The sequence below is a fragment of the Microtus ochrogaster genome, chromosome 4, assembly GCF_000317375.1.
Source record: "Microtus ochrogaster isolate Prairie Vole_2 chromosome 4, MicOch1.0, whole genome shotgun sequence".
NCBI classification, from domain to species: Eukaryota; Metazoa; Chordata; class Mammalia; order Rodentia; family Cricetidae; genus Microtus; species Microtus ochrogaster.
Window position 1 is genome coordinate 14371572 of NC_022011.1, and position 11279 is coordinate 14382850.

At 45.4% G+C, this 11279-nt stretch overlaps 1 protein-coding gene across 4 annotated transcripts in view; it reads left to right on the forward strand.

Moving 5' to 3' along the window:
• Ciapin1 (cytokine induced apoptosis inhibitor 1) overlaps positions 1-10987 on the forward strand; it is a 14268-nt gene extending 3281 nt beyond the window's left edge. For 2 of the 4 annotated variants that reach the window (XM_005345590.3, XM_005345592.2), the window contains exons 2-9: positions 1032-1217; positions 1550-1702; positions 1864-1940; positions 2803-2968; positions 4999-5069; positions 6755-6870; positions 9486-9564; positions 10064-10973. In XM_005345590.3, the coding sequence (XP_005345647.1) occupies positions 1061-1217; positions 1550-1702; positions 1864-1940; positions 2803-2968; positions 4999-5069; positions 6755-6870; positions 9486-9564; positions 10064-10174 (930 nt within the window). In that variant the 5' untranslated portion in view covers positions 1032-1060 and the 3' untranslated portion in view covers positions 10175-10973. Of the gene's footprint in view, positions 1-1031; positions 1218-1549; positions 1703-1863; positions 1941-2802; positions 2969-4998; positions 5070-6754; positions 6871-9485; positions 9565-10063 lie in introns of all 4 variants that reach the window. The other 2 variants (XM_026778434.1, XM_026778437.1) reach the window with 2 other exon arrangements.
• Positions 10988-11279: the final 292 nt, after the last annotated feature.

Sequence of the window (11279 nt, forward strand, 5' to 3'; positions counted from 1 at the left end):
CTCTGTAGACCAGGCTGGTCTCGAACTCACAGAGATCCGCCTGCCTCTGCCTCCCGAGTGCTGGGATTAAAGGCGTGCGCCACCATCGCCCGGCCCCCTGGATGTTTTTATAGAAGAGAAGTGTAAGGGCATGTGACCTAAGTACAGCCTGGGAGTGTGGGGTGTCACTCTTACAGAGTTGGCCATCTCTGCAGAAGTCAGAAGTGTTCAGCATGAGTCTGCTGCCACTGCTTCTTTGTTTCCTGTATTTGAAGCTGGAAACTTGGTGCATTAATGTTTAAGGAAGGAGGAGCTGACAGATATCCCTTGGCCTCCTTCACAGTGGGCAGACTTGCATATCAGGTGGAAGAGAAAGGTAACCTGGGTGGGATGCTTTCATAGTTACACAGGTTTGAATTCGAGTCCCAGCTTTTGTTTTACCCACGCGATATTGGTTGTGTACAGTGTTGGCTGACCCAGATCTTTAACTGTACATTGGGAATAACCTAATATCAGCTATTCTGAGGGTCATTTGAGATAATGTGTATATAAGGTGTGTTTCAAAGAGGCTGGCTAATGTTAAATGTTGAAAGTAGTGTTGGTCACTGTAGATTTGGTGCAGTTGAATTTTTATAAGTAATGTCAAGAAATATAAGTAATAAAAGTGTTTAATTTGCAAATTTTAAATATCTTTTTTAAAAACCATAACTATGGTTAGGCTAGCTGCCAGTGTATTGCCTTCCCCTGTGAGTCACCTCTGCCTAATGAATGCCCTGTTTGTTTCATAGTCAGCTCAGACTCACCAGCCTTTGTACTTGATTCTCACCCCCTTTTCTTGACGTTGCTATATCCGTCTTGTCTACCTGTCATGTCAGGGAATGTTGGGATTATGAAACCTTGAGATGAAGGTTCATTTAGTCAGAATCTTAGGGTTTACACCAAGCTATAATGCATCCTCAGCCGGAGGTTGTTAGAAGTAGGTTATGGTTCTAATCATACTTGATGATAACCCGGGGATTAAATTCCACTGTTGTCTTGATTTCTCTTGCCAGTAGCTTTTAGGTCCGGCTGCACTGCAGGAATGGCAGAGTTTGGGATCTCCCCTGGCCAGCTTGTGGCAGTGTTCTGGGACAAGTCATCTCCTGAGGAGGCCCTAAAAAAACTGGTGGATAATCTTCAAGGGTTAACTGGCAGCGAGGGCCAAGTGTTCACGGAGAACCTCAGCCGGCTGCTGCAGTGTGAGTGCCTCCTGCCTTTTCTTCTCTTCCTTATACTTGAGTTTTGTTGGTCACCCCATTTTTTGAGCACACTTGGGCATATTGTCGGTAATTTCTGCATGTTCTTTTCTTTGGTGGCTGTTCCTCATTCTAAAAATCTCCTTTTTTACTTCTTACCCTGATCTTATGGAGGTGAGGAATTAGTGCAATCCAGGTCAGAACAGTCTTAGCCTCCTTCTGCTGCTATCAGGGGGTTTTATTCTCCTGGGGTGATACTGTACCCTCTGTGGGAGGTCTGTGGGAGGGTTGGGAGATGGCTCCCCGGGTAAGCAACTGTTCCTTATTCTTTTCAGCTGCCCATAAAGAATCCAGCTTTGACGTTATTCTGTCGGGTGTAGTCCCAGGAAGCACCTCTGTGCACAGTGCTGAGGTTCTGGCTGAGATGGCCCGAATCCTTCGGCCAGGGGGATGCCTTTTTCTGAAAGAACCAGTGGAGACAACTGGAGGTAAGGATGTCTTTACTCAGAAGGTGGATGTTTAGCACAGCCGAGTCTTTGCATGTGCATGCTGTCCCCCGAGCCAGAGGGACACTTGGAGATAAGCATTCCTGTAGAAGTTTTCCCCAACTTTGACATATGACGCCATTAATGGGGGTTTTCCTTGACAGTTAACAATGACAAAATGAAGACCGCCTCTAAGCTGTGTTCTGCCCTGACTCTTTCTGGCCTTGTGGAAGTTAAAGAGGTAGGTGTGTAGAGATAGTCGTCCTTGTTAGGTATGTAAACCTTGGGGGATGGAGTTTGTCCATATAGCTGGGGGCAAGTAAGGTTAGAGGTGCTGCACGGAATTAGAAGGTAATTTGAAGCTTGCTACCTGAGAGATAAATATGAGATGCCTTGAAGAAGAAGCCCTTGGGAGCAGATCCCTTCTGAAGACTCTGAGTAGTTGGTACTGGTCTTCCTGGAATTGTTTAACAGTGGTGGCTGTGCTTCAGGGGAACAGAAGGTTTGCTGCTTCTCCCCGTCTCAGTACACAACCCGTAGGCCTAGATGGAATACTGTTCCTTAGACCCTAGACTACGGATGGGTGTTGTGCGTTTATGACAATTGAGTAGATTTAAGCAGAGGCATTTATACTTCCGTATTCTTCTCCAGAAGCTAAACATAAAAATATTAGCATTTCCTTGGTTTTGGAGAGGTGTTATGCCATGATAACTGTTATTGTTATATTTCTGATTTTTTATTTTTATTTTTATTTTATTTATTTATTTATTTTTTAAATATTTATTTATTATGTATACAATATTCTGTCTGTGTGTATGCCTGCAGGCCAGAAGAGGGCACCAGACCTCAGTACAGATGGTTGTGAGCCACCATGTGGTTGCTGGGAATTGAACTCAGGACCTTTGGAAGAGCAGGCAATGCTCTTAACCACTGAGCCATCTCTCCAGCCCTATTTCTGGTTTTTTAAAATGCTATTCAGGGCCTTAAGTTCTTTTCTGAGACAGACTCACTGTTGGATGTTGTCCAGGCTGGCCACAAGGCCGGCTTGGCAAGACAGTGGCTGGAGAAGTGTGAACTGATGCGATGGATATCTTCAATTGCAGTTGCAACAGGAGTCCTTAAGCTCGGAGGAGGTGCAGTCTGTCCAGGAACACCTGGGCTACCACAGTGACAGCCTGCTCATGGTTCATATCACTGGCAAGAAGCCAAACTTTGAAGTGGGCTCTTCCAGCCAGCTTAAGCTTTTAACCAACAAGAAGACTTCTTCAGGTAAGGCTAGCCTGGGGACATCCTATGTGGGTGTGCCTGAGGAGCATGTTAAAAACGGAACCATGATCTAAATATTCTTGGATTAGTTCTTTCATTTCTGTCATTTGCCAATTGCAGAATGTATCCTGTGCGTTTATCTTAGACTTATTAGTATTCAAACCTGTAATAATATGTAGCTGTTTCCTAGTGCGCTGGGGCCCCCTCATCTTGGAGGCCTGAGTCTCTTGTTGAGTTGATGCTGTTTCTTCAGGCTCTGGGAGGATGGGTTTATTCTCAGGAGACATCATTATGGTGCTCATGGTGCACAGGGTCTCTCGTTGAGTTTCCAGGGCTTTTTTCTTTTCCTTTTTCTTTTTTGACTGGGAGGGATTGAAATGGGCTTTCTCTATGTATCCCTGACTGTCCTGGAACCTGCTCTGTAGACCTTGCTGGCCTGGAACTCATTCAGAGAGATCATCTGCCTCTGCCTCCCAAGCGCTAGGATTGAAGGCGTGCGCCACCACCTCCTGGCTAGGGCTTTTTTCCTATGCCTGTAAAGTCACGAACTTATTTCTAAAGATTGTTTGCTAGTTTGATTTGTGCGTGTTTTGTATATTTAAGGATTTTAAAATTGTAAACATTGTTTAATTTTTTCTATGTGCAACAGCCATTTTAAACATGCCTTTTTGAGTTAATGTTTTCATACACAAGGTATTCATACAGAAAAATGTTTTTGTCTTGACATTTTTATATGCATCATTATACCTTGCTCCTACCATCCCCTGTAGATACTATTTTAATGTTTTTGTCAGCTGTAATCACAGTGTTGTTGGTTTGATTTTGATGGAACATCCTTCAGGATGCCTCCTGTCGAAATGCTAAAAAACAAAACTCATGTTTCTTCTGCTCAAAAGTTACATCACGTTTGTGTGCATGCATTGCTCGTCTCTCATCCTTGCTGTGATTGCTTTCTTTTGTCTCAGTTGTTTCTTGGCTGTGAGGAATGCAGAGATGTAATAGATGTTTGCGGCATATCCATATCCATACTGCATTCTTCTGCTATCTAGCCTCCAGTCTTTTTTGTTGTTGGATGTTGTTGTTTCTATTTTTTTGAGACAGGGTTTCTTTGTATAATCTTGACTGTCCTGAAACTAACTCTGTAGACCAGGCTGGCTTCAAACTTACAGAGATCCATCCTCCTGCCTCTGCCTCTCAAGTACTAGGATTAAAGGTGTGCACCACCCCTACCCAGCTAGCCTCAATCTTTATGAAGTACTTTAACCTCAATTTCTGGTCCCCACTTCTCTGTCTTTTGAGTGGCAGGAATTAGAAGCCTGTGTTCTCAAACTTGGCCTCAGGAAATATTTGGACCTTTGATTTCATGGTTCCTGGAAGGTTGGGACGACTTAGGTCAGCGGTTGACCTTGTGGACGTTCTGAGCATCCGGCTGTGGCAGTGATGACCCCTGTTGGTGTACGGACCCTAAAGGCCTTACTGAGGATGTGCCCCTCTAAACCCCCAGCCCTGAGGCTCTTAGATTGTTTCTGGTGTCCTGACCCAGATGCACAATGTTCTGTCACTGGCTCACCTGTCCACCAGCAGCCTAGAGTCTGTTTTCTTATGTAACAGGCTCGCATGAGGCTAAATCTTTGCTATTTTTGAAGTTGCTGATACTTCTCTCATTTGATTCTTAAATTATCTGCTGTAGACAGGGGGCGTGCCAAAACCTATGTTACGGGGGTGTAAAGTGAGGTAAGAAGGAAAAGGCAGCATGGAATGGAGATTGTAGCCTCATCTACCCTCAGCTGTAAAACTAGGGTGGCAGGCAGCTCACAGAGCTCTCAGTAGGCTTAGGTGAGATGATGGAGGCGCTGGTGGACAGGCAAGCACAAAACAGGCACGCAGCGAATGCAGACTTGACTGTGTGGAGCTGAGTGTGAGCCTCCCCTCTGTCTGTCTGTCTTTCTCTTCTAGTCTCCACGGGTGCTACCGCTTGCTTGTAGTTTGCTTCTCACTGTTTAAAGAGTTCTTTTTCTTTTATGTTGGCTCAGTGAAGCCCGTTGTGGATCCTGCTGCTGCCAAGCTCTGGACTCTCTCAGCCAATGACATGGAGGATGACATGGTGAGTTGGCCCTGAAAGTCACTTGACTGCTCCCTTTCGGGCTTCACATTGAGTGTGAACAGCTGTAGTGAAAGTGGCCTTAAATTTTTGTTTTGTTTTGTTTTAATTTTGTGTGTATGAGTGTTTGTCTATCTGTTTGTCTGTATGTATGTACACGGTATGCATGCCTGGTACCCTTGAAGCCCAGAAGAGGGTATTAGATCCCCTGGAACTGGAGTCAAGTTACAGGTAGTTATTAGCTGCTGAGTGGGTACTGGAAACCAAACCCACATTCTCTGCTAGAGCAGCAAGTACTTTAACCACTGAGCCATGTCTCCAGCTCTGAGAGTGGCCTTTAGATTTGTAAGTGTGAATGTGTTAAAGCACAGCACGTAGCAGTGCCTGAGTTTGGTATTTTTTATTAGTAGCGTTTTAAATATATTTCTGTAGTATCTTTTCCATGTAGATGGAAGTTTCTGTCCTGCCTAGTCCCACAACCATTCAGTCTCAAAGAAACACACAAAGGCTTATATTAACTATAAACTGTTTGGCCTGTTGCTGAGGCTAACTATCTCTTACAACTTGAATTAACCCATAATTCTTACCTATGTTTAGCCACGTGGCTTGGTACCTTTTTTCAATAAGGTGTTCCCATCTTGCTTTTTCTCCTTCTGGGTTACGACTGGCTCTCTCTGCCTTTCCCCATCCCAGAATTCTTAGTCTGGTTGCCCCACTTCCTGCCTGACTGCTGGCCAATCAGCGTTTTATGAAATCAAATATGAATGACAAATCTTTGCAGTGTTTAAGAGCATTTTCCCCTACAGATTTTCTTGTCTTCCCTTTACATGAAATAGTAAAGATTCTTGTAGACTTAAACCAGGAGAGGATTTAGCAGCTGAGGTATTTTATTGGCCTCTGTCTAGGCAATCGAATACTGACTAAATAAAATTCAGTGAAAGTCACTGAATGCTCACTGTCTTGAACTTAGTGTTCGCACCTTTGATCTGTCATATCTATAAGAATTTTAAACTGGGCCATGGTGGCAAATATCTTTAATTCCAGAACTTGGGAGGTAGAGGCAGATGAATTGCTGAGTTTGAGGCCAGCCTGGTTCCAGAACAGCTATGGCTACACAGAGAAACCCTGTCTTAAAAAACCAAAAAAGAAAGAAAGAGAGAGAAAGAAAGAAAATTGTTTAAACACCCTTTTACTATTGAGACAAGAGTGATGAGCAAAATACACCATGGCTGATGCTCTCAGAATTTATAGATACAACTCTTCACATTTACAAAAAAGTTACACAAATATATGTGTGATTTTTTATATGTATAATTATTTGCTTTTATTCCTCTGAAATTTTATGGAAAATGTTTTGCTTGTATTGACTTTATTCCCATGATTATCCATATGTTGAAATAAATACAGCATATCTCTTTATTTCACCCTGCTCCCACCCTCACTATGCACACGCGTGTGTGTACATGTACACACACACACGTTCTCTACATAGTATCAGCCAGTTTTGCAGCTATTTCTGGCCTTACGCAGTTTCCCATGGACCTTCGGCCTCTTCAGCACATGGCATAGTTCACAGTGGGTGTAGCTTTGACTTTGTCTTGTACGTGCATGCTCTCGGCCTGTGATTACCTCAGCTTTTCATCAGAGAGACTGTGGCTGTGTTCTTAAGTGTTGTGTTCACTCTCCAGGATCTCATTGACTCAGATGAACTGCTAGATCCAGAAGATTTAAAGAAGCCCGATCCAGCCTCCCTGAAGGCTCCTTCGTGTGGGGAAGGGAAAAAGAGGAAGGCCTGTAAGAACTGGTGAGTGCTGGGGGCAGGTCTGGGCTGCAGCTTCTTCTCCGTGGTCATCTGTTTCTGTGCCTCTTCTCCTGAGAACAGGTTTTCCTGTGAGATGTGAGGTGCATAGAGAACGAGATAGAATAAGAAACGGAAGTATCCTAGCTGAGCATCCCAGTACTCGGGAGGCCGAAGGAGGCAGATCTCTCTGAGTTCCAGCTACCCTGATCTACATAGAGAGTTCCAGGCCAGCAAGGCCTCCACAGTGAAACCCTGCCTCAAAACAACCAAAGGAAAAAAGAAAGTATCATAGTATTCCCAATTCCCAGGTCAGAAGTCATTTTAAGCACTCAGAGACTGTCCTGCTGTTTTCTGTCTTCAGATGACCCTGATAAAAAGACAGGCCAGCTTCCCTAAATCCTTCCCTAAATCCTTGATCCAGAAGGATTTTCTCCATTTTGTAAAGAGATCCTTGGGGCCCTCGTTTCTTGATGCCATTTTGGGTGGTTTGTCGCGTGTCAGGTGTCATCTGCTCTCTTGTACACTGACCACCCAGTGCATCCTTTTTTTGAGACAGGGTTTCTCTGTAGCTTTGGAGCCTGTCCTGGAACTAGCTCTCGTAGCCCAGGCTGGCCTTGAACTCACAGAGATCTGCCAGAGTGCTGGGATTGAAGGCGTGCACCACCACCGCCAGGCTCATCCAGTGCATCTTTGCAGTCTTAAAAAGCCAAGTCTGTGGTCCTGGGCGAAGTGTTTATTTTGTTTATGAGTTTTTGTCTGAGTAGCATGTGACTTAGATGTTGAACCTCTTTGGTTCTTTTTGTTTGCTTATTTTTGAAATGGGGGTTTTACTGTGAAGCCCTAGCTGGCCTGGAACTTGCTTTGTAGAGCGGGGTGGTCTTGGATCACAGAGACTGAGTGTTGACTTTAGAGGTGTGCTCAGCCACATCTTGCTGGTCCTGTCATTTTTCCCCCTTGTTTACATTTTTCAGGGTTTTCCTTTTTCTCCTTTCTGGGAGATTATCAATCTTCTAAACCTTTAGTTATTGTTTTCTTCCTCCTATCATGATTTTAGTTTATAGTTTTCTCTTTGCTCTTGTGCCCTCCCCCCAATATGTTGATCATTGTTTTTCATTTGGATATTAAGAAGCTAATATCCTCCCCTGACTTTTTGAGACAGGGGCTCTCAATATCCCTGACTGTCCTGGAACTCACTGTGTAGACAAGACTGGCTTCGAACTCACCGAGCTTCTTCTGCATTTGCCTCTCAGTGCTGAGATTAAAAGTATGTGCCATCATGCCCTACTCTGCTTTTTATGTTACTGGGTGTATTTTTGTTGTTGTTGTTTGTTTGTTTGTTCATTCATTTTATTTTGTTTTTGATTTTTGAAAGCAGGGTTTCTGTCCTTGGTTCTCCTGGAACTAGCTCTGTAGACCAGGCTGGCCTTGAACTTAGAGATTCACCTGCCTCTGTCTCCTGGGCACTACACCGCCCAGCTATTTTATTTTATTTTTGTTACTTAATTGTTTTTGTACACTGGTACCCATGAAGGGAACCAAACTCGAGTCCTCTGCAAGAGCAGTCTCTCCTTTTCTGTTCCTTCCAAGATGCCTTTTTCTTCTTGTTGGCCTCCTGCTCCCTGGTTAGAGGATTTCCTAGGATGGTTGGTGGTCATAGCCTTCATAATTTAAAAGTGAAGGACAGAGTCAGGTGTGGTGGTGCGTAGTTAGAATCCCAGCATGCAAGAGGCTGAGGCAGGGTTGTAAGTTCAAAGTTAGCTTGGACTGTATAACAAGACTCTCAAAAACTTCTTAACACAAATAAGAACACGCTGATCATGTTAACCGAGCATGTAGGTGGATTGATTGGTTCACTTTTATCAGCCTAGGTGGATGTTTGGAGGCCCGGATTTCCTGCGCCCTGTGTCTTATACTCAGGTTGGCTGGATTGCTCAGGGGAAGTCCTCCAGTGTCTGCTGCCGGCTCTTTGGCACCCTGAGGTTTCAGCGGGCAGTGGGAGTGGTAGTTTATCTGTTGAGCTGATTCTCCAACAGTATCGTTTCTGTAGCTCTGGAGGTCTGAGAAATGAAGTTGTAGGTATCTGTGTCATTCTGTCCTGACGTGGAAGTTATGTGTTGGTGTTTGTGCTGGTGTGGGGCAGGCCTGGCTTGTTTATTCATTCACTGGTTGTTTTTATTATATTTTTCATTTGTTTTTTGAGATAGTCTTTCAATATAGTTGAGGCAGACCTTAAACTTGGAGTTGTTCTCCAGCGCTGGGATTTCGGGCCTGACTACCACGTGCAGCCCTCATCAGGCTCCAGGTGTTCCAGTTTCCCAACATTACAAATGAGAGGATTGCAAGAGAAAATTCAGATTTTCTTCTGTTTATTGTCTTTGTATGTTTGTGGTGTTGGGGATTAAGCCCAGGGTCCTATATATGCTAGGCGTGTGCTCTGCTGCAGAACTGCATCTCAGTTCTGTCTGCTCTTGAGTTTGGAAACTGGCGACTTTGCTGTCTTCCCCAGCAGCCTCACCCCGAGCCTGCTGGTTCCATAGCATTAACTTGAAAAGTCTAGAAATGTATGTAGCACTGTTAGAGGTGGCAAGTCTATTCACCAGCTGTTGGTTTTCCCCCAGCACCTGTGGCCTTGCAGAAGAACTGGAAAGAGAGAAGTCAAAGGAGCAGGGTACTCAGCCCAAGTCAGCCTGTGGAAATGTATGTACCTGCCCCTCATCATCGTGTGCCCACTCCTGTGACATCAGGACACAGACTGGCTGAACTCAAGGGATTTGTATCGGGTTTTCTCATAGGCCAATGTGAAAGGCCATATGTATACCTGTGATAAGAGAGGTTTTCCTGAGAAGGGTCAGCATTCTCGAGCCCGTGTCCATGTTATTTCTTTATTTTGCTACCCAAGTCTCTTCCTTGGTGTGGGATGTAGTTAACTCGGCGATTTGGCTGATGTTGCTGTGATCCTGTAGTGATCCTCAAGGCTGCCTGAGATACCAGCCCTCTCGCCTCCTTCAGACAGGGCTTGCCCGGTAGCTCAGGCAGGCTGTAAACTTGTCTCAGCCTCCCAAGCACAGCAGTTACAGGTGTATATCACCTGACTGGAACCCTTACTGACTGACTTTTCATAAAACAAGAGACCTGTGGGCATACTAAGATGTCCTTGGGCCTTAGCCTCTCTGGGTGACTCTCGCTCTCTCCACAGTGCTACCTGGGAGACGCTTTCCGATGTGCCAACTGCCCCTACCTTGGGATGCCAGCCTTCAAGCCTGGAGAACAGGTGCTCCTGAACAACAGCAATCTCCAGGATGCCTAGGAGGAACCTCAGGCACACACCTCCTCCTCCAGCCAACTCCTGACCCTCAGCCCCACCACTGCCTCCTCCCACTCTGAGAACATCTGCAGGGAAAGGTTTGTAGCAGAGTGAAGCCGCGGTGGTGCGGTGCTGTGCGGTGCTGCTATGTCTTGAAGACCAAGGTGTGAGGGACCTGCCTCTTGATAGTGTTAGGAGAAGGTGCACCCTAAGGAACTCCGCTCCTGGTGGGACCGTGCTGACCTCTCCACCCCTGAAGCTAGACCCTTGAGTATTTATGCTGTAGAAGCTCCAGGCTCCTCTCGGTGATGCCGCCACCTACTGATCTTCAGTGTGCAATTCTTGGAGCCATGGGTCAGCTGTCAAAGGGCCTCAGGGGCACCAAAGAAGTCACTCCCCAGTTGCTGTGATCCATCTGTGTCCCTCTGCCCTTCCCTCACCCCATTTTGCTGTAGTGTTGTATCTGTGTCCTGATGTCATCTCTGTTAAGCAATAGATAGTAAACTTCTATGTTTCTAAGTGTCCCTTGTGATGTGTGTATATGCGTGGGGTCTGCCACAGTCATCCACATTCAACTTGGACTATGGAAGTCACACGGGAGTGGGGCCAGAGCTGCCTTTATAGAGTAGGGCCTGTCTCCATCTCCTGTAGGGAGAGTCCAGGTGGAGAGGGGGAGGAGAAGCAGGCCAGGCCAGCAATAGTAAATGTCAGAACAGGGGGCCCCTTTTTTCTCCCTGCTGCCCATCCACACACCTGTAATCCATCGTGCCTGGTCTTTTCTGTTTTAAATAAAAAGGCCACTGTTAACCTGTCCTTGAAACTTAATTCTCCTAGCTTGCTTCTGCTGGTCCCTGCTGCTTAAGAAGCAGAATCTCCATTGCTCCAAGCAACCCTTGCCTTGTGTTGCCTCTCCTCCAATTACAGGGAGACCTGGATGACATTGGAATTTCTCTTCTGGGCCTGAGCGGAGAACTCCAATAAAGTGAAAGGCTCTGTAGGTAGACTCACAGTCCCTGCCGCTCTTACTGTTAGTTACAAGGGAGATTATCCTAGGTGAGCATGACCAGGCTATTAATCCTTTAAAAGGTCTAGAAAACAAAGCGTTTGT